Raw genomic sequence first — 22,029 nt, forward strand, 5'->3', positions numbered from 1 at the left:
AGTCGTGTCCTCAGGGGCTTCAGTGTGTTCGTAGCCATCGCTGCCTACGAGACTACCGGCGACCGACATGCTGCTGTCGCTACCCTCGACCGAGCTGCTGTAGCTCTGGTACTCGTCGTAACTGCCCTCAACCTCCGATCCAGCGCTGCTGTAGTTGCCCTCATACGGGTCAGGCGTGGCGTATTCACTGCCTGCCTTGCTCTCCTCTCCGTCCACTGAAGAGTAGCCTTCGCTTCCAGTCTTTTGGCAGTCTCCAGACGCATCCTCCGAGTTGCCGTAGCTGCTGCCACGAAGGTACTTTGACGGGTACTTGTCCTTGCTGTCATCATCGACCTCGCTGTGGACCTCGTAGTCGTTGGAAGACGTGCCCGACAAGCACGGGGCGTCGACAGAACCGCTGGCGCCGGTGTCCTCGTAGTTTGGCTTGTCGTAGCTCGGCTTCTCCGTGTGCTCGTAGGTTGGCTTGTCGGTGTGCTCATAGGTTGGCTTGTCCGTGTGCTCGTAGCTCGGCTTCTCCGTGTGCTCGTAGGTTGGTTTCTCTGTGTGCTCATAGGTTGGCTTGTCGGTATGCTCGTAGCTCGGCTTCTCCGTGTGCTCGTAGGCTGGCTTGTCGGTGTACCCGTAACTCGGCTTCTCACCATTGGGGTTGCTATCGTGGTGGCCATCCTTCGATGTAGGGCAGGGGGTGTTGACCGTATCGTAAGAGTCGCCATGATGGTACTCGCCCGTAGGGTAGTCTCCCTTAGGGTAATCCTCCTTGGTAGGGGTAGTCTCCCTTTGGGTAATCTTCCGTGGTGGGGTAGTCTCCCTTGGGGTAATCATTCTTCGTAGGGTAGTCTCCCTTAGGGTAATCTGCCTTGGTGGGGTAGTCTCCCTTGGGGTAATCTTCCTTGGTGGGGTAGTCTCCCTTAGGGTAATCCTCCGTGGTGGGGTAGTCTCCCTTGGGGTAATCTTCCTTGCTAGGGTACTCCCCTCCGTGGTGGTAGTCCCCGTTGTATCCTGTGTTGTAACTGGGAGGGTGAGTCGGGTAGCCACCCTCTCCAGAGTTGTAGTTGTAAACCAGAGTCGGGCAGGGCGTTGCCGCCGTCGCATAGTCACCCTCCTCGATGTTGTAGCTGTAAGGAAGAGGAGGACATGGCTCCTTCGTTGGATAACCACTCTCTCCAGCCTTGTAGCTTGGAGGCAGAGTCACGTACGGGGTGGCTTCCGTCGGGTATGATGGGGTCTCAGTTGGATAGCCACCCTCTTCGTTGTGCGTTGGGCATGGGGTAGCCTCCGTGGGATAAGCTCCCTCTCCAGCGTTGTAGCTCGGAGTTTGGGTCGAGTACGGGGTGGCCTCGGTTGGGTAACCCTCTTCGTTATCGTCGGGGTAAGAAAGAGTAGGGCTGGGCGTGTCGTACGCGTGTTCATTGCCCTTAGTAGCGCACGGGGTGGACGCAGGGTAGTTGCTTTCGTACGGGAAAGTGACCTCGTCCTCCTTCGGGTACGTCTCCTCAACCGGGTAGGTCACTTCAACATCGCCATAGCCAGACCCAGAAGGAGCAGACTGGTAGGGCGTCTCAACCTCACCGGAAGCACTCTGCTCTGCGCTCGCACAAGGCGCATCGGTGTCAACCGAGCCTTCATCTTCCGGATAGGCACAGCCCCACGTAGTGCCGGAAACAATGACGCACTGTGCATCCTTGGGAGCAACACACTGGCCGTACGTGTATGACGGGAGTCCTTCACTGCAGTTGTCGCTGGCAACGTCACCCTTGAGAGGGCAAGCCGTTCCACTTGAGTAGGCACCTTCACCCTTGCAGACAGCTCCGCGGGACGACGGGATCGTGTAGGTGGCATCGCCGAGGACCGACACGGTGGCAGTATCGGCGGCAGCGAGACCGAGGGAAAGCACGGTCGCGATGACCGCACTGAAAGGCTTGAGAACACGAACCATTGTGTCTTGAACGGAGAGATGAGAAGACTGCTGGTACTCAAGTAATTGAGTTGATGTGGCAAATTGGAGAATGAGGATTTGATTGGGATGTTAAATACGTTCGTGGAAGCATGGCAAGAGCTCCGTCTAAGTTTTTTATAGTAGAAGGACATGAAGCGTGGAGCCTTCGACTATGGAAACCAGGAATCACCAAAGGGTCATTGGCCCCCCGCCTGTCCTCAAGTCGCGACGTGACGATTGGATTAACTCGTTGCAAATGCTCCACCGCAAACTATTACTGCAAGGTTCACATTTCAGAGCGTTCGTGGATAAGTTATCCGATAGCACAGCATACGTTCCATCTACAGTGTCTCGTTGTGAGCTTACACCTACGAATTGTCAGTCACTCTTTGGAGCTCCTAGCACGAATAGCCCCACCATGCCATTGCCACCAATAGATGTATTCAGGGGTGAACGTAGGAGCGTTGATAACTGTTAGAGCGAAACCAACACACGCGTAAATGTACAGTCCCCGCAGCCCATACAAGACAAAATAATTCGTCACCCGCAGCCAATGTCGCTTGTGCTGTTCGTGTTGCTGGACCCACGACAATCGACGACATCAAGCACTAGCGGCGTCCTCTCAGTGGTTTGATCTCATTCTAGATGTCTCCGAGAGCTCTGTCGTAGCACACAAATATAACGTTGAGGCCGGATAATGTCCGGCAACAAAGACTTTAAGAGCCAGGGGGTTCGTTGTGTGGTGTACACCACATTGTTTTTGCATTGCGTTGGTGATGGAGGAGACACTTCGTCTGCAGTTCGGCACAGCCTCCACGACGATCGGCACGCAGTGGTTAGCGTTGCAACAAGCCAATGGAGTTGCCAAGACTCCACACCTGCTGGCCTTCGAGGCTAAAGGGCGCGTCAGGAGACAGACCCGAGCTGCACCCAAGCAACAGGAAGACACGACGACATGGTACGAACCGTTGCTACATGGTCGGCAAATGGGTACATGCATTTTCTGCAAAACTGTAAACTAAAACTGCGTTGTGGAACATTTTTATTCTGTTCTATGTAGGGGTGGAAATGTGCATGTATACGACCAATCGGGGGCGGAACCAGTGAATGAATCAAGCAACAACGGATTGTGGAGCTGGGGCAGCCTCAGTGAGCACAACCTCGTGGAGGTGGATGAATTCCGTCCACACATGCCGTTGCACAATTTCTATGAAGGTCACGCCGTTTCTAATGGAGGAAACATTGGCAACACGACGATGGAACATGCAGAAGATCGAGTGCGAACTGTACTGGAGGCGTGTGATCAGTTGCGACTGGTGCAAGGTCTTGTGGATATGGACTCGTCGTGGGGAGGCCTGGCGCATGAGATGATGACGTACGTTGCTGAGGAGTGCCCTGGTGCAGTGATCATGGCAGTCGGCAACGACTGGAGTTATCCGATGGCTGCGGATGACGAAGACGCGATGTTTCGGGCTGAGCAGAACGCCCGAGATCGCACGAAAACTGAGGCGAGGAAGCGAATCAACGTGGCGTCGTCCGTGGCACTGTTGTCTGAAGTGTCCCATTTGCTTGTGCCCGTCGCGATGTCTTCGAACTCACTGCCAAGCGCAAGGTTTTCACAACTCGGACTGAACCGGTCGAGCTGCGGAGAAGTTGCCACTCTTGTTGCCACTGCACTGGAACTCGCATTGTCAGCACATCGAGGACAACCAGCATACGAACTGTTAGAGGGATTCCAAATCAGCAGGAAGGTCGTCGAACTCGCTGCGTCGTTCCCATACATTTCGGATCCGACGTTGGTGTTGCGTTGCATTAGCGAAAGTGTCACCCGTGAAGTTGGCCGCAACAGCTCGACGCAAGATCCATTCCAGAACTTTTCGCTGCTTCCTGCAATTCAGCAAGCAGTCAGAGACGAAGCTGGCAGCAACAAGACGTTCTATCGACGTTTGCACCTCCGTGGATCGTTCAGTAGCAACTCGTCGCTGCGGTCTGCCATCGACACTTTTCCCGTGTCGCCACGCGATGTTGCGTTGCGCTGGTCTGATGCGTCTCCTCTTGAATTGCCAGACACTTACCGCCTTCAGACACTACAGAGCTCGTCCGTCGATGGCATTTCTCAGTTGGCGTTGTCAAGTCGGACTGGCAAATACTTGTCAACCTTGGCGCAACGTGTTGCAAAAAACGACAAGCGCACGTTGTACGAGTTCGCGAGTGCCGGGATGAGCCCCGACGCGCCGGAAGAACTGGTGTCCACGTTGGCCGCCATGGGCGACGCTTACTTCACCCAGTAGAATGAAATTCTTTTCTTTGCAAGTTGAAGTGGTTCTCAGCCAATCGAAAAAGCTCAGCACCAACGGCAAATCGTACTTAGTGAGATATGACCTTATCAGAAGCAACAAAAACCTATCCAGCAGCCACAACAAAGTGAAAAACCGCCGCAAGAGCCAAGTACAGCGAAAGGGGCCACTCATTGCCAAGAGGCCCACGTTGCCTACCAAAGAAACGGATCGAATGTTCGGTGCCCGACGTACAGACTCGAGGCGGAGCGAAGGCGCTGTGCCCTTCAATAGCCGCCGCAGCGTCGAGGAGGATTCGTGGACAGAGGTGGAGCGACAAGAACTTGACCATGCCGTAAGAAAAAAATATCAAACTTTTTCAGTTGGCAAAAAAACATGTCGCACTAAAAGTTGTTGCCACTTTTGCAGACTTCCTTTGTGTCGGACAGTATGTACCTAGTGATGGAGAGTCCGGCTGGCGCTCTTTACATGGGCGAAACGGTGCATTTCAAGGTGCACGCACTGTGTGACCAGTCGACGCTGGGGAGAGCAGCGGCAGGAATTGGTGGCAAGAAAAAAGTTGCAAAAGATGAAAACGACGACATGATGCACGGAACGCTATTCCTCACCAGTTACCGACTGCTTTTTCGCTCTTTTCATGTGAGTTTTGTTTCTTACAGACAATCACTCTTCATGATTTTTTACTTACCAACTTTTTTTTTATCAGCATCACGAAGAGGAATTGGTGGAAGTTCACTTGCATAACATTGCCGAGCTGGCAGAGTTTCGCGTGAATGGGAAACTGGGTCCCATGAGCCAACTGGAAGTTGCGTGCAAAAACTTCGAGTTGCTAAAGTTTAATTTCCCTGGAGACGCAGCATCGGGCGACGCCTACGTGAAAATCAGCCAGATACTGATGGGCAAACTCGCGCCGGCCGCGTATGTGTTCGCTCGTCAGCCAGACACTTCTGGGTGGGCAGCATACGACCCTCAGGCCGAGTTCACTCGCTTGGGCTTCAAGACGCCAAAAAGTAGCGCACAGATCGGCGGATTCCGCGTCACACACGTGAACAATAACTACAAAATGTCTCCGACCTATCCCAGCGCGTTTGTGGTGCCGGCATCGGTGTCTGATGGCGAGTTGCGCAAGATCAGCTTCTTCCGAGCTCGTGGGCGTGTGCCAGCCGTGACATATCGCCACAAGAACGATGCGGTAGTGGCGAGGTGTGCACAGCCACTTGTTGGACTGCGAAGGAAACGATGCACCTCGGACGAAGCGTACATGGCTGCTCTTCGACGAGAGTGCAAAGGAAAATTGCTTTTCATCGACTGTCGAAGCCAAACCAGCGCGTATGGCAACATTGCCTTGGGTGGAGGCTTTGAAGTGTACGTGTGTGCTGCAATTGAAGTCTTGTGTGTATTTTTTTTAATTTTTGTGTTGTGTTGCAGGTTGGACTATTACAAGGAAACCAACATCATGTTTATGGGTATTGAGAATATCCATTCCATGCGAGATTCGATCCGCAAACTCTTCGATCTCATCAAGAACGAAATCCGCGGCAACGAACGACCAAACTGGTTATCGTGTCTTGAGGTGGATAGTTTATATATATATTATTTTTTATAATGATCGTTGGACATAAGCTAACAGTTTATTTAATGTACTTACACAGAGCACTCGGTGGTTAGAACACGTGCGCTCGATCCTCGTGTCGTGCTCCGTCTGTGTGACGAAGCTCGTTGAAGGCACGAGCTTAGTGATCCATTGCTCGGATGGTTGGGACCGTACCGCTCAGATCACGGCTCTAGTGAAACTATGTGCAGATCCATTCTACCGAACGATAAAAGGATTCCAGGTGAGTGCACGTTTGTCTCTTTTTCCAGAACAATTTAGGTAAAACTCAGAGGCTTTTTTTTATAGGTCTTGATTGAGCAAGAGTGGTGCGCCTTTGGACATCAATTCCGTGCACGCTCGGGGCACACGGACACGCAAGCGGGTTACTGGGAAGATGACAGCACGTCGCCTGTATTTATGCAATTCGTGGACGCCGTGTGGCAACTCATGCGCCAGTTCCCTTGCTCGTTCGAGTTCAGCGAGCGCTACCTCATCGCTCTGCTTGATGAAGTGTACAGTAAGCGAAGTGGGACCTTCCTCCACGATTGCGAAGAGGCTCGAATGGCGAGTATTTGTGAAATATTCTAGTATGAATATCAGCTAACCCCTGTTGCTCGTATTAGGGGTCCAAGACGGTTATCCGATGCACGAGCGCGTGGACGTTGCTGGAAGCTCATCCTAACGCTGTAGATTTCCGGAATCCGTTCTTCCTGGTGCCTCTAAGTGGCGGAGGATCGAAGAGCAAATCTCCAACAGTGCTGCAATGCAAGTGGCATACGAGCTCGTTGGCCATCTGGTCGTCGTTTTATCTGCGCTCGCTGGAATCCAATGACTCACGGGTATACAAGGTCCCTTGCCTAGCTCTTGTGATGCTGGGAAAACATCGATGGTAGTCTGGCTCAAGGCAACTCACACTTCTTCTTGGTATTTGCTGCCTGATAGGACGCATGGGCCAAGGAACTACAAGTCACGCAGCGTGAACTTCAAGACCAGCTGAGTGCCGCACACCAACAGCTGCAGTCCCAAGTGGAGCAGAACTCGGATCTGCAGAGTGAGCTGGAGCAGCTTCGACGAGAACGCGCACAGCTGGCCCGGTTACTGGAAGGTGAGGTGTACAGCGACACGTTGAACGGCTTGCTGGTGCACGAGGAGGACGAGGAGGAAGACGGCGTGTTGCTCAGTGTGACGCCTGTGGGTGAGAGTCGTACAACGTTGGAAACTTCGTGCAGTGACAGTTGCTCGATCTCCCCCGACGTGAAGGTGTACTCGACCACAGGCGTGGGTTGCTTCCTCGGTGGCTCGATGAGTCAGGACTTTGAGATCTTGCAGTCATACTTCGACCCCAAGCGACACGAAGCTCGATCGATTGACCCAACAGCGACCAGCAATGGGTGCAACGATCTGTTTACGAGGAGAATCACGGTGGAGGAAGTGGTGCGATGAAAAAAACTTTAGTACTTGTATATCAATAAAGTGGATTTTTTGTACTTGCAAAAAAACTTTTTTATTTTGGCAAAAAAAGTTGCAACAGGGAGGATTTTTTTAGGTGCTCAAATCGTTCTCAACGTTTATAACGTTAATACCTTTGTTATCTCCGAACCATCACTAACTGCAAGTCAAGCGAGTCTAGGCGTATGAGCCTTCAATAATGACATCATCGATCTTGAGGATCATTCGCACGACCTGCGTTGCGAGTTGCAACTGTTGCTGCTTGCCGATAAGCGTCTCGAACACTTGTTGCTCCTTCATGTCGTTGGTACCAGACGAGTTGCAGTCGATTCCCAGTCGCGGGTTCTTCTCCGCGATCTGTTGCGCACGCACAGCCGAGAGCGAGTCGATGGGGCTCAGTCCGCTGTTCTCCGCCAGAGCCATAGGAACGTCCTCCAAGGCGTCAGCAAAGCTGCGAATCGCGTACTGCTCAATGCCCTCCGTGTTGTCCGCATGCTCACGCACAGCAATGCCACACGCAATCTCAGCAGCACCGCCGCCGTACACGATGCGGTTGTTCTTGATCAGGTTGCGCGTCACACACATGGCGTCATGCAGCGAGCGCTTGGCTTCCTCCACGATCATCTTGTTGCCACCACGCACCAGCACAGTGATCGCGTCCGAGCTGGCACAGTCCTCAATCACCAGCATACGCTCCTTGGTCGTTCCGAACGCCACCTCACGCACCGTCCCAGCGCGACCCAGTTTCTCAGCCGTAAGCTCCGAGAATCGAGGCACAATGCGTCCACCCGTGGCGATAGCAATGAGCTCGAGCTCAACGCCGCCGACCCAACGCACAGCTGGCAACTGGCTCTGTAGCAACAAGTGGTTGGCTTCGTCGTCGAATCCCCATTGGCAGATAACCAGATTGGCGCCGCTGTCCTTCACCTGCTTGATCATAGTGGTAAAGTACTCCTGCTCCTGCTTGTAGAGCTTCTCGTAGGCTTCCACACTCGTGATGTCCAGTTTGTGCTTGGTCTTGGGCTTTGGGGGCTCGAACGGACACGTCAAGATGCACATCTTGGCGTCTTTGACCTCCTTAGGCATCTGCGGGTGGGAAAAGTCCTTGTCGATGACAATTCCGTTGATCAGCGCCGTCTCGCCCAAAGTGCCGCCGGGTTTGCCCTCCACTTTGATCAGGTCAAAGTTGACATCGCGCGTCTCAAAGTTGGCCACTTTCATGACCGCGTCCACTGCGATCTGCGCCATTTGACGTTTGTATTTGTTCACGATCTTAGAGGACAAGGTCGTCATGGCTGTCTCCACGAGTGGCGTCGAGTCTTCCTTGGAGAAATGGATCACGTCGCCAATGGCTTCAAGATGCTTACACGCGATCTCACAGGCCTCTTCGAAGCCGTCGGCGATGCGCATGGGGTGCAATCCGTGCGCTAGAAGCTTCTCGGCCTGCTCTAACAGTGCGCCGGCTAGCACGACGACGCCTGTGGTGCCGTCGCCGATCTCGTCGTCTTGCGACTTGCTCAGCTCCACGAGTAAATGAGCCACACGGTGCTCGACCTGCATCTGCTCTAAGATAGTGGCGCCGTCGTTGGAGATGGTGACGTCGCCGTCCTGACTGACCATCATTTTGTCCATGCCACGAGGGCCTAGCGACGTGCGTAGCAGACTCGACACGGTACGCGCGGCCAAGATGTTGCTCTTGATGGCCTCCACGCCCTTGATGCGCTCCTTCTGCTCCTGGTCGCGAAGGATGATGAAGGGGCGACCGTACTCGTCAAAGACCATCGACATGGTGGCAGGAAGGGGGCTGTAGACACAGAGAAACTCGAGGAAGCGATTCCCCCGACACGAGATGCTGTGGTGGCGAGCCAAATCTTTGGTGAGGCGACTCAGTGAAGTATGGGTGTCTTATTGGTCAAAAAGGAGCTGTTTTTTTACGAGCACTTCTTACGGATTGTTGCTTGAAATTTGACGTTGTCGTCTGGATGTCGTCCGAAGCTCCACATAAAATACTAAATTTACTACTCTCTAGCAGCTTATAATTTTTAAGCACAAATCCACCCGAGCCAAAAATATAAAAACGTGCAGGAAACCTATCTCATTCGATCTATTAAAAGCATCAATTTAAGCATACTTAATCTCAAATGAAACAGCCCCTACAGTATGATTTAAATTGGCATGCTGAAGTGTAATTTCACGGCTCTTACTTTTCACGATCTCATTCTGATTCAGAGCGCGTGGAACATGAAGATACAGGCATTAAAAAAAAAACAATGCTCACTGCCACACGTCAGTTTAAATGGAGCACGACTTTTAAGCTCTGTTCCACTTGAAACTCTTACATGTACAAGTTTGCACAAGAAAAGGTCGGCCCGACGCGGGCACTTGGATTGTGCAAGATCATTTTCGGTGCTTTTACTGTTCGTATTTTTTCTGATTATGGCAAGAATCATGGTGGTACACAATTCTTTTTTTAGCCAATAAGTGTTGCCCAGCACATCCCACTTCGCCATCACGTACAACAACGATGGCATCCGCAATTCGGCTCGGCAGCAGCAGCATGGAAGGCGGAGAGGATAGCAAACCGAAGGAGTGCGAGCTGCTGAGTGGCGACTTCGCCGTGCTGTTGCAGGTGCTGCTTGGTTTTATTGCCATCTCTGTACTGGCGATCAAGCGGCTGCGCGAAGTACCTCAACGCCCACTGACGGTAACCTTTGTAACGGCTGAAGTGGCAAACTGTGTCTAATGTTTTTTCTTGTAATTTGTTAAAACTTTTAGATATGGGCTTTCGATGCTTCGAAACAAATGGTCGGAGCGACGTTTGCGCATGTTGCAAACCTGTTTATTGCCATTGTGCTCTTCAATTATCAAAAAGAGATGGAGTCCGGCGAAGAATCAGTTGACCAGGTGATTTGCGTCGAGGCAAAATCTTTTGTACTTGTTCGACGTAATAACATTTTTTAACTCTTTTTGTTTTTGTTGCAGTGCGCGCTGTATTTTGTGAATTTTACTTTGGACACAACTTTGGGTGTTTTCCTCAACTACGTGTTGCTGTCAGCAGTGGTGCTTTTGGCACTTCGTTTCAGCTGGTCTTCATTGAAAACTCCCGGCGACTATGGCACTCCGGTTCGTGTGCGAACATGGATATTGCAAGTGCTTTCGTGGATCCTTGTCATTTTCACATGCAAATTTCTCATTGCGCTGCTCATTGTGGCGTTCCAAAAGCCGTTGGGAGCTTTTGCGGTGCTGCTTTTCAAACCGTTGGCGGACCATCCAGACGTGGAATTGGCCATCGTCATGATCGCGTGTCCATGTCTAATGAACGCGTTACAGTTCTGGGTCCAGGACAATTTCCTCAAAAAGGATGTTCGCGACGAAAGTTTCATTGTGGCACAAGCGGCGCAATCCCCTACTGGCAGCTTGAATGGCGATGGCAAATTGCCCAGTTTAGGCACACCGACAGACGACGAATGCAGTGAACCTGGCGAAGGAGATCCCAAACTCATTGTTGCTCTTGGCAACTCACAAGAACCAGGCGAAAAGAAACTCAAACTCGACCTCTCATCCGTGTAAAACCGTTCCCATAAAACTTTTATGTAGTTAGACCCAAATTTGCATGCAAAAGTACCTTTTTTCCTTTAATAAAAGATGCAAAAAATGTGACGTTCTACGAATTGCTTTATTGTGGAGCCCTCCACTCCCTCTATCAGCCTACACTGTTCTACCATCCTTACTTACGTCGCATCAGCATGAGTGCCATGGCACCTAGACCCACCACCAGCGTCGCAGCGCCACCGGCAATCAGACCCGCTTGATTATTGAGCGAGAAGCCGTGGTCACGCACACGTTTGCGTCGTGATTTCTTGCTCTTCCTTCGCACGATTTCCTCGTCGCTGCTCTCGTCACTGCTGCTGTCAGACGAAGACATCTCGTCCACCTTGGTGAGCAGCCGATTGCGCGGCTTAGGGCCGGCAGCGTTCGAGCCACTGGGGGCGGCACTCGGCGTCGCACTCGCAGCACCACTCGCAGCTGAACTGGCCATGGACACGACACTGCCGTTGCCGTCGTGTTGCGGACGCTTGACCACGTCAACTACAAGCACCAGACGCTTCCACCCAGCGCGTTGGGCCATGTGAACAGCCTCCACGAGACTCTCATCGGACGTCAGTAGCGCCAGATCGCCTTCATCATCTTCATACTTGAGCCGCAAGGCCTCGTTGTCGTCCATCCCCATCTTGAAGCGGATCTGCTCCAGCAACGGACCCATCGAGTTAAAGCGACACATGATGCGGTGGAAATGTCCCTGTGCGCCGTCGCTCACCTTGAAGACGAACGTGTTGTCGTCCATGTTCTTCTGCATCAGCACACTCGTCGTGGTTGTATTCGCCCCACTCACCACCGACACACTCTCGCCCAGTTCAGCATACGCACCGAGCGAGTTCGAGTATCTTCCGGCGCCATTAAGACCCACAGCACTCGCCGTCGGGGTGGACACGCTACCGCCAGCATTGTACTCGTCCCGCTCGAACTCCTCGATGGTCCCGACAGACCTCGCATCGTCGTTCATGCCGCCATACGCGCCGCCCGCCACTTCCTCTTGGAGGTTCATTGCCGTCTGCCAGAACTGCCTCCAGTCGCCGTTTGACGTGCCACCGGACGTCGTCTGGAACTGGCCGTAGCTCAGACAAATGACGTCAGCCATGCCGAGGATCTCGCCGTCGTCTGCCAGTACAGGCATGAACAGTTGACCCGCGTCATGCAGCGATCGTAAGCCATCCACGATGCTCATATCCGGTCCCATGAGGTCTGGGTCCACCGTCATCACTTCCTCGACTGTAGTCGTCTCGGCGTACAAGCCCTTGGCCACCAGCTTCCGCAGCAGATCCTTGGTCGTCACCATTCCGCACAGCTCTTGCTCATCGCCCAGAACGATCGCCGCCTTCTTCGTGTTCGCCATCAGCTTGGCCGCACGCGCAGCCGTCGTGTGGATGTTCACCACCGGAGGCATAATCTCGCCGTCCAGAGCGTCTCCGACGGTAGGACGCACCATCTTCTCCATCATAGGACCGAGCAGACGCTGGAGGTTCGACCCCGTACCGAGATCGCGCGAAAACTCGGAAGCTGCCGCCTCGGTGGACTGCTGCACCTTCTCCAGACACGTGATGGCGTCGTACAGACACTTGGAGATGTCCAACATCCCTTGCGGCGTGCCATCCGAGCCCAGCACCGGCAAGTGCTTGAAGCGGCCTTCAAGCATCTTGGTGATCGCCTCGATGGCCTGGTCCTCCATGTACACACACATGGGCTTGGTCGTCATCACTGACGCCACGGAACAACTCTCGGGGTCGATATCTTCAGCCAGCACACGTCGCGTGATGTCCGTGTCCGTCAAGATGCCGCGCAGTTCTCCTTCCTCCGTCGTCACCACAACCGCTTCAACGCGAGCTTGACGCATGCGCTTAGCTGCCTCTGCCACGGTAATAAACTCGTTGATACGCGTAACTTCCTGCGGTCGTAACATGGATACAGGACGCATAGCGCCTTCTGGCTCCGGAATGTGGTCCATCATGGACGAGTGGTGGCTCTCCGTGTATTTACCCGGTCGACGACGAGACACTCGCGAGCCCGTGACACTGGCCAGCTCACTGAAGTCGTCTTCGTCGTGGCCAAGCGCCAGAGAGACGTCCCAGAACGCACGCCAGTCCGAGTCTTCGTCCACAGGCTTGCCACTTTCAGCCGCCGCGCCACTGGCAAAAGTTCCATAGCACAGCGACAGCACGTCTAGCATTCCCACGATCGTAGCCGTCTCATTGTTAACCACCGGCAAGTGTAGGAAGTTGTGCTCGTACATGATGTGCAGCGCGTCCACAAGCCTCGTATTCGGTGGCGCCGTCTCGGGATCAGGCGTCATGACCTGGCCCACAGTCGTCTCCGCGGCATCCAGACCAGCGCCAGTCACGCGTAGCAGCAGATCCTTGGGCGTAAAGACACCCAACACCTTCCTGGTAAGCGCCGACGTGCCTATATCGTAGCCTCCTCCACTGATCGACGAGCGGTGTCCGCCACTCACAGACGAGCTGTTGTCTGCGTTCGGGTCCTCCACAATCAGCGCCGCCTTCCTAGACGCCGCCATCTGACGCGCCACTTCCATCACCGTGTCGTGTTCACTCACAAGCGGAGGCAGCGTCTCGTCTTCCAAGATCTGGTCCACTGTGGGCGACAGAAGTTTCTCCACCATCGGCGCCACGAGCTGCTTCAACGCACCTTGTCCCGTTCCGATACCGGTGGCCTGCAACTGCTTCTCCAGACGCTGTCGAAGTGAGCCACTAGACGACTGCTGCACCTTCTCAATGCGCGTGATCGCGTCGTACAGACACTTCTGGATCCGCAGCATTCCCGCCACCATTCCTGTTTCATCCACGACGGGGAGGTGGCGGAACTTGCCTTCCAGCATCATAAACATCGCGTCCATAGCGCTATCGCGTTCGTCAACAAACTTGGGATCGGGGGTCATAGCATCACACACGCTCACGTAGAACGGGTCGTTGCCCAGCGCCACCACACGTCGCGTCACGTCTGTGTCCGTCAGAATACCAAGCAGGCCTCCATCGCGTCCAATAACCAACGCAGCATCAGTCTGCGCGTTGCTCATCTCCTTGGCAGCGTCGGCAACTGAGAACGTCTCGGAGATCGTGATGGCCTTCGACGGTCGCAACTTGGACACGGGACGCACATTTCCAGTGGCCAACGCGGCCTGGCGTCCCTTTTGACTCAATCCGCTGCTGCTTGGCGCGAGGTTGTGCGAGAATCCACTTCGGAAACTGTGCTGCGAGGACACATCGTCGTCATCTGTGGCCTCGAAGGACGCGTTCCAGAAAGACTTCCGCTCGCTCGGCTTGCCCTTCGCGAAGGACCCGTAGCTCAACGACAAGACGTCGATCAGACCGATGGGCTGCTTGCTCGTCTCGGTCTGCATCACAGCCAAGTACAGCGTCTTGTGGTCGTGCATCGTGTGCATCGCATCAATCACCGACGTCGCGCCGTTGATCGTCACGTCCTTCTCCAACATCACCTCACACACGGGCGTGGTGTGGACAGGTAGACCACGTGCCAGCACCTTCTCCAGCATCTCTTTTGGCGTAAAGATACCACAGAACTGGCCGCGGTTGTTCACCACCAACGCGCCTTTCTTCGTGACGGCCATTTGCTTGGACACTTCAAACACAGACGTGAATCGCTGCACACGCGGAGGCTCCACGCCTTCCTCCTCGATCACCGTCTTGATATCCGGAGAGAACATCTTGTTGACCATGGAGCCGAGCAGTTGCGAGACGCCGCCCGCACGAGCGCCACCATTCACTCGGCTCTTCATCTCCTTCTCCAGTGTGTGACGCAGAGCAGCCGACGATTGCTCCGACTTCTCCATCTTCCGAATGGCATCGTACAAGCACTTGGCAATGTTTAGAATGCCCACAACAGGGCCATTGCGTTCGACAACTGGCAGGTGGCGGAACTTGCCTTCCAGCATGGAAATAAGCGCGTCGATAGCGGGGTCGTCCATGGACACAAACACCGGGTTGCGCGTCATCACGTCTCCCACCAGCGTCGAGTCCACTGGCCGGTTCTCCGACACCACACGACGCGTCAGATCCGTGTCTGTGATGATGCCGTTGAGCATTCCTTCCTCCGACACCACCAGCACGCAGTCCATCTTGTTGCGTCCCATAGTCCTCGAGAGCTCCGCCACCGTCGTGGTCTCCACTACCGTCAACACCTTCGTCGGCCGTAGCTTCGCCACTGTACGACTCTTCTCCTCACGTTCCGCTCGCGACAGCAGCGTGGTCCGCTCGCGGTCCCCAGCCTCCGAGGGCAACGACGGCTGATCCAGCTGCAACGTCGTGTTCCAGAACTCCTGCATCTGCTCACGGTTCTCGCCGTAGATGGCGTCAATGGTGCCGTAGCTGAGATCCAGCACGTCAACCATCCCCACCAGTTCGTTCGAGTCGTCCTTCAGCACGGGCAGGTTGAGGATACGCGAGTCGTGCATGATGTGCAGACCATCCAGCACAGACGTCGACGGCGTGGCAATCTCCGGGTCATTGAGCATCACTTCTTCCACGTAGGTAGCGGAGGCCTTGAGCCCCTTGGCAATCACATTGAGCACCAGTTCGTTCGGCGAGAAGACGCCCACCAGCTTGTCAAAGTTGATATCGTCCACAATGAGCGCCGCCTTCTTGGTGGACGCCATGGCCTTGGCCACATCACTGACCAGAGACGACTTCGGAAGACGCGGGGCTGGCGTCGAGCCGTTCTGCGCCTCGCTCTCAATAATTGACCCTAACGTAGGCGTCGATAGCTTCTCCAACATCGGAGCGAGCAGCTGTTGGAGCGTCGAGGACTTGCCGCTCTTCTCCAGTGACGCCTTGAGTTGATCCGTGGACTGCGTGGCGTGTTCGAGGCGCTTGGACACGTCGTAGATGCACTTGCCAATGTTCAAGACACCGGCGATACTACCACCGTCGACCACCGGAAGATGGCGGAAGTGGCCCTCCTGCATCGACAGCAACGCGTCGATCGCGCTATCATTCGGGGACACGTACTTGATGTCTCTGGTCATCACGTTGCACACAGGCACTTCCTCGGGGTTCAAGTTGAGCGCCAGTACTCGCCGACAGATGTCAGTGTCTGTTAGAATGCCGTTCAGTCCGCCCGCTTCATCCACCACCAGCAACGCGTCCGTGCGCTTCTGCTTCATCAGCAACGAGGCTTCAAACACCGACGCGACCTCATCGATCGTGATCGCCGGGAGAGGACGCAAGCTCGACACGGGGCGAACATTGACGCCTTTGTCGCGGTCTTTCTGCTGACGAGCCTTGCTAGCAACCGACAAGTTGGACGTCGATCGGCCCGACACGATCGAGTTGGTCTCGTCGTCATGGTAGTCGAACGCAGCGTTGAAGAGCTTGCCAATATCTCTCGACTCTCCGAACGAAGCCAAGCTGATGGACAGGACGTCTGCTACGCCCAAAATCTCGCCGGAATCCGGAGCTACCACGGGCAAATTCAGGAACTTGCCGTCGTGCATGATGTGGAACGCATCGAGCACTGACGTCTCGGGCGCTGCAGACTCCGGATTGGGCGTCATGACATCACTGACCGGCGTCGTGTGGACGTCCAGGTCTTCCGCTACCACACGCAGCAGCACGTCCTTTGGCGTGAAAATTCCAATTAGGTCCGGCGCTTCGGGGTTGGAAGAAACCACAAGAGCAGGACGCCGGCTCTCCGCCATGTACGTCGTGGCCTCGTACACCGTCATGTTGCCGTACACGAGCGGCGACATCACTTCGCCTGGCTTGGACAGCACGTCCAGCAGTGAAGGAGACAGCATCTTCTCCAGCATCCCACGCAGCATCGCGTTGTTGCTACTAGCGCCAAGTTCTTGCTGCAGAGACGTTGACATGTTCTCCACGCGTCGAATAGCGTCGTGCAGACACTTGGCCACGTTCAGAACACCCACAATGTTGCCGCTGTGCGCACTCACCACCGGCAAGTGGCGGAACTTGCCGCTCAGCATAATATCCATCGCGTCTACAGCACTGTCCTCCAAGCTCACACAGCTGGGGTTCGGCGTCATCACTGATCCAATCGTGACTCGAGCAGGGTCCATCCCCTTCGAGATCACACGTCGCGCAGCGTCCGTGTCGGAGAAAATACCCGTCAAGGCGCCTTCCCAGTTGGTCACCAGCACAGCCGCCGAGCGGTGGGACTTCATCAGACGAGCAGCTTCCAGTACCGTCGCCTCCTGGTTCACTGTGATCGCCTTGGCTGGTCGCAGACGAGCAACCGTACGCGACGGATCCGTATTGGTCGATTTCTTGGACTTAGACGACGTCGACATCATGGACGAGTGCGAGCGAGCGAACGAGTGGCCAGAAGTGGCCGAGCTGTTGGAACCAGACCGCGCACGACGTTCGAACGTCGGCTGCTTGATAGCAGGCGAGATCGGCGTCATCGTGTTCGACTCCCCGCGTCGGACACTGGGGGAAGGACCATTGTAGATCGCTGGAGGACGCCGAGGCATCTGGGGAGCTGTCGGGATCTCCTGAGGCGCAGCGTACTCGTTAACCGGCGCAGGAGAAGGATGTTCCTCAAACGACTGAGCTGGAGGAGGCACTGCGACTGGAGAAATCTGTGGAATCGGAGCTGGAGCTGGAGTTGGAGCTGCTGGGGCTTCTGGAACAGGGCGTTTCTCACCAGGCAACGCAGCAGGCGACGAGTTTGGTGCAGCCGCAGTATCCTCGCGCGTGGGGAGGATACCGCTGCGATCCACGTTCGATGGAGGAGCAGGCGTCGTCGGCTGAGGCTCCGGTTCCTCTGGTGGAGGCGTCTCCTTCTTTGGTGAAGGAGGCGGCGTCGGCTCTGTCGGTGGCTCGGGCTTTGGCGAAGGAGGAGGCGTCGGAGTCTTCACAGCAGCAGGGAACTTGGCGCGCTTCTTCTTCAACACGTCGATGTCCTTCTGCAGCTGCGCACACTTGTCGAACTGTTTCTTCTTCATCAAATTGTCCAGCTCCTCATTCAGCTTCTCGATCTCCGCATCCAGCTCTTCCGGCGTCTGCTTCTTCTTCCGTGCAGACACCAGAGCGTCCAGACTCACCTGCAGATCGCCGCACTTGCCGAAATCTCGAGCCGCCATGGCCTCCGCGATCGTCGTTTCCATCGCACGGATGCGTTCGTCCAGCTCCTCTGGCTCCAGCTCGTTCAAGTCTTCCTTGACATGTGTACGCGCTTCCTGGAGCACTTCAAGCTCCTTCTGGAGCTCCGCACAGCGCCCAAACTGCTTCGACAGCGCTGCAGCCTCCATCTCCACGTTCAGCTGTTTGATCTCCGCGTCAATCTCCTTGGCCGTGCGAACCTTCTTCCGTGCGTCCACGATCTTCTCGAGCTCAAGCTGCAAATCGGCGCACAACTCGAACTGCTTGCTTACTGCGGCGTCTTCAATCGCCCTCTCCATCTCGGCGATCTTGGCGTCCAGCTCCTTGGGTCCCATGTCGCCAAACGGATGCAGCAGGTCGCGCTTACGCACCAAATAGCCGCGTGCGAGCTTCTGTACCACCACGGCCTTCTCATTCTGCATACGGTACTCGTCTCGCATCCGATGATACTTGCTCATCGCCACGCGCATGCGTAGGATATACATCACACGGTACGCACTACGACGCAGACGCTGCAATCGCTTCTTGGCCACAAACTGTCGCGCTTTTGTTTGGATCTTGACAACCGCTTCAGCCCTCGCCATGTTGCGCACCCACTTCTGAATCGCACGCGCAGCAGATTTACACCGCAGCACCTCGAGTTTCCGCAGTTTAAACGCCATTGCCCGCTTCAAAAACACCTTGGTTTTGCCCAATTGCCACTCCTCCTTACCGGCTCCAAGCATCGACGAGATCTCCTCCACTAGCTCCTTGATATTCTCCGCGTCAGGAGTCAGCGACTGGTAGTCGTAGAAGAACACGTCGTGGTCTTCACGCATTGCAAAGCCAGCCTGACGGATCTGGATCGCCTCCATCATACCAGAGTACTTGAGTTGACGAGCGCAGTCCAAGTCGTTGAGCTCGCTTGGCCGCTTGAGCTCGTTCGGCTTGATGCAACGCACATAGCGAGGGTTCGCCAACGAGATCTTGTGCATCAGTTCGTGCAGCTGATACCGGAACTGCGCGCTGACCGAGACTTCGCGGATGTTGCGAGACTTGTTGCCTTGCGCGCCCTTCTTCATCTCGTTCGGGCGTCGAGAGATCGAGTGCTGCTGCTGCGGTTTGTTGCCTGGAATGGCCTCGATCGACTGCATGTTGAGGTCGAAGATGCCACGCAGCCAGTCGCTCTGGGACTGTCGAATCAGCTCCTTCATGTCGTCATTCAGCGTCTCGTTGTTCTTGTCGTTGAAGCCGCTGGCGTCGTAGATGACTTCGCCGGCGTAGTGCTTGATACCAAAGTGCAAGTCCGCGTCCATCTTCGGGTGCACGTAGAACTTGTTCTTGCCGCTCGAATGGCCGCTCGACGTGCGTCCGAACGAGTTGTGCAGGTTCGACACGAACTTCTTGTTGGCTTCTTCGCCCTTGAGTCTCCAGTTGTCGTCCAGCGAGATAAAGATGCCGGGAATGCCATTCACCTTGCTCTCAATGAGATCCAGACACTCCTGGTTGTCCTCAAAGTCGATGTGTTTCCAGTCGATCCCTTCTTTCGCGTAGTCGTTCTGCTCCACCTCGAGCATGTGCTGGTTAAAGTGTCGTTGCAGCTTCTCATTGGCATAGTTGATACACAGCTGCTCGAACGTGTTCCACTCGAACTTCTCGAAGCCGTAGATGTCCAGCACGCCGATGAAGCCCCACTTGTCCTGGGTGCGCGAGATCGTGCGGTTCAGCTCCGACACGAGCCACAGGAACAGCGACGAGTAGATGCCCTTGGCCAGGGCATCGCGTTTGTCGCGTACCTGCTCCGAGTTCTGCTGTTGCACGATCACCTTGCCTCCGACGTAGAGTTGACGCGTGAGCAGCGCCTTGGACAGCGCGTCTTCGCTCACTTTAAGCAGCGTGGCCACCAGTTTCATGCCATTAGCGGAGTTGTCTCCTACAGTCACGCACGTGTCGTTTTCCATTGCAAACTTCAAGTTGCCGAGCTGCAACACCGCTGCGAGGAGCTCAAAGACCATTTCCTGTCGGTCCTCGGTGATGCCGATCGTCTCCATGCATCTCTTGGTCGTGGCAAACTCCTTGGCGTCGTCGCAAGAGTGAATGTGGAAACATTCACTCTTCCTCAAATATTCGTAATACTGTGGCGTTTGCAACTGCAATCTTTCCCTTAGCGCGTTGTCCGCGCCGGCGAGTAATTGGTAGAAAATGTGGTAGTTTCTTTCGCCGATACTTTGGGACACAATGCGGGTCTTCTCCAGTAGGAAATTGAGGATTTGTGCACCCACAATTTTGCCGTGGTGGTTGAACTGGATCTCAATAAACTTGCCAAAGCGACTGGAGTTGTCATTGCGCAACGTTTTGGCATTGCCGAAGGACTCGAGCAGCGGATTACTCTCCAACACGCGCTCCTCGAGCTTGCCCAGAGCACCAGACATGCCTTCCAAAGGTGCAGGAGGTGCACCTTCGCCCTCGGGACCTTTTCGGTAGCTTGTGGCTCGAGCCAGGTATTGCATGATGATCTTCGTGGTCTCCGTCTTGCCTGAGCCGCTCTCTCCACTGATAATAATACTCTGATTGGCCGGATCTAGTGCACCACCCTGGATGAGCTGCGTGTACGCGTGGTCGGCCAATGCGAAGACGTGCGGGGGTAGTGCTCCCATTGCCTTCCCATAGTATTCAGTCATGTGGCGTTCACTGTACACATCTAGCTGCTTGTACGGGTTGATAGCAATGAGAATGGGCCCCACGTACGTGTAGATAAGTTCATGCTCGTAGCGTTTGCGCAGGTTCTCGAGCAGTGACTGCTCTGACAAGTCCGACATGTGCAGAATGTCCTCGAACGTGTTGCCGCTGGGCGACGTGTCTGAGTCCTGCATCTTCTTCTTCATCTTGGCGCGCAGAAGCCGCTCCTTGCGGGTGCCCCCGCCGCGTCGCTGCATGGCTTCGAGTCTGTGATGAGCGCCCACTGCGCTATCAGTTAGCCGATCTGCGTGTGGGGGCCACTCGAGACTCGACCGCACGCCGGGCTTGTTAACTAATAAAACCTCGGAAAAGGACGACTGGGAAGCCTCAGTTTAGTGACAGAATGGTGTTTTGGAAAAGAACATGGAGTGTGAAAAATGGGCTATGGCACCACGATGAGCCATTCTGGACGGAAAAGCGATAATTTGCAAGTGCACTGCTGAGATGAAGAAGAGAGGATATCTAAGAGTTGCATGGTGATCTGCAGTGGTGGTGATGGCGGTGGCGGTGCTCAGGAGTACTTTGTCTGAGTTGTTGATTTTGATAAAGGTCATTAAAGAGCGGCACAAACAACGGCAACTTTGAGGTTTATTGCTTGCCGTAATTTATTGCAATAGCTCTCCAATACGTGAATTGAAGAATAGCAATATTCGGCGAAATGAGTCCTTGCCTGGGACTTTTTACTGCGTCGCATTGGGTGAGTACCCTTTCTTTTATAAAACGAGCGTACTAGACCCTGATACGCCAAACTGATGCTATGCTACATGACTAATTTATTCAAGCCTGCTCCTCCATCGGGCATGAAACGCTGGAAACGATTTTTAAGTTAAATTGGTCCAGGAGATTTCTAAAAACAGGACAATGAGGCATTCCTTGAAGGAGCCATTTAATTTGGAGCTGCTGTGTGACGGATTCAAGCTGTAGTTACCTCTAAATAATAATACATGCCTTCCAGAAGGACGGTCCGACTGCAGAAAAACACGCAGCACACCACAACCAAGCGTATCATGGGCAGCGTAGCATGACAGGCAAATTGTATCCATCATGTCGAGACCATCAAGCGCCCTCTTGTCTCTACCGCCGACCATCAACTTAATCGAGCGACTTCAACCGCAGAATCCCAAACTGATCCCGTAAAGCCGACGATGCTGATTTGTCACCATTTTTTATTAATGATGCCACAGCAAATTCAAAGATTGAAGATCGCAAAAAAATCAGTAAAACACAAAAAACTCGGCGATGCGACAACATCACGATGGGCAACACGCATAAGCAAATTTGACGCAAAACAACGATGTCGTCTTCTTGCTTGCTGCATCGCGAACA

General features: G+C 54.3%; 5 protein-coding genes across 5 annotated transcripts in view; 2 read left to right on the forward strand and 3 right to left on the reverse strand.

Moving 5' to 3' along the window:
• Nucleotides 1–1,936, reverse strand: part of PITG_06318 (uncharacterized protein) — a gene marked incomplete at both ends in the record, with an annotated part of 2,615 nt that extends 679 nt beyond the window's left edge. Inside the window, 3 exons of the mRNA XM_002998413.1 lie at nucleotides 84–602; nucleotides 639–775; nucleotides 1,197–1,936. Of these exons, the coding sequence (XP_002998459.1) occupies nucleotides 84–602; nucleotides 639–775; nucleotides 1,197–1,936 (1,396 nt within the window). The remainder of the gene's footprint in view (nucleotides 1–83; nucleotides 603–638; nucleotides 776–1,196) is intronic.
• A 776-nt stretch (nucleotides 1,937–2,712) lies between these two features.
• Nucleotides 2,713–7,197, forward strand: PITG_06319 (myotubularin-like protein; the record flags this gene model as incomplete). Its single annotated transcript, XM_002998414.1, has 11 exons — nucleotides 2,713–2,894; nucleotides 2,997–4,133; nucleotides 4,327–4,567; nucleotides 4,642–4,872; nucleotides 4,940–5,598; nucleotides 5,662–5,806; nucleotides 5,886–6,068; nucleotides 6,134–6,344; nucleotides 6,518–6,666; nucleotides 6,770–7,022; nucleotides 7,157–7,197. The coding sequence occupies 11 exons, from the start codon at nucleotides 2,713–2,715 to the stop codon at nucleotides 7,195–7,197; spliced, it is 3,432 nt and encodes a 1,143-aa protein (XP_002998460.1).
• Nucleotides 7,198–7,305: 108 nt separating this feature from the next.
• Nucleotides 7,306–9,143, reverse strand: PITG_06320 (T-complex protein 1 subunit epsilon; the record flags this gene model as incomplete). Its single annotated transcript, XM_002998415.1, has 1 exon — nucleotides 7,306–9,143. One exon carries the CDS (start codon nucleotides 9,062–9,064, stop codon nucleotides 7,454–7,456), a length of 1,611 nt encoding a protein of 536 aa, XP_002998461.1.
• Nucleotides 9,144–9,833: 690 nt separating this feature from the next.
• On the forward strand, nucleotides 9,834–10,846 carry PITG_06321 (uncharacterized protein; the record flags this gene model as incomplete). The annotated part of the gene is made up of 3 exons (XM_002998416.1): nucleotides 9,834–9,980; nucleotides 10,052–10,180; nucleotides 10,259–10,846. 3 exons carry the CDS (start codon nucleotides 9,834–9,836, stop codon nucleotides 10,844–10,846), a joined length of 864 nt encoding a protein of 287 aa, XP_002998462.1.
• Nucleotides 10,847–11,003: 157 nt separating this feature from the next.
• On the reverse strand, nucleotides 11,004–20,900 carry PITG_06322 (myosin-like protein; the record flags this gene model as incomplete). Its single annotated transcript, XM_002998417.1, has 1 exon — nucleotides 11,004–20,900. The coding sequence occupies one exon, from the start codon at nucleotides 20,898–20,900 to the stop codon at nucleotides 11,004–11,006; it is 9,897 nt and encodes a 3,298-aa protein (XP_002998463.1).
• Nucleotides 20,901–22,029: the final 1,129 nt, after the last annotated feature.

The sequence above is a fragment of the Phytophthora infestans genome, genomic scaffold (genome assembly GCF_000142945.1).
Source record: "Phytophthora infestans T30-4 supercont1.8 genomic scaffold, whole genome shotgun sequence".
In the NCBI taxonomy this organism is placed as follows: Eukaryota; Oomycota; class Peronosporomycetes; order Peronosporales; family Peronosporaceae; genus Phytophthora; species Phytophthora infestans.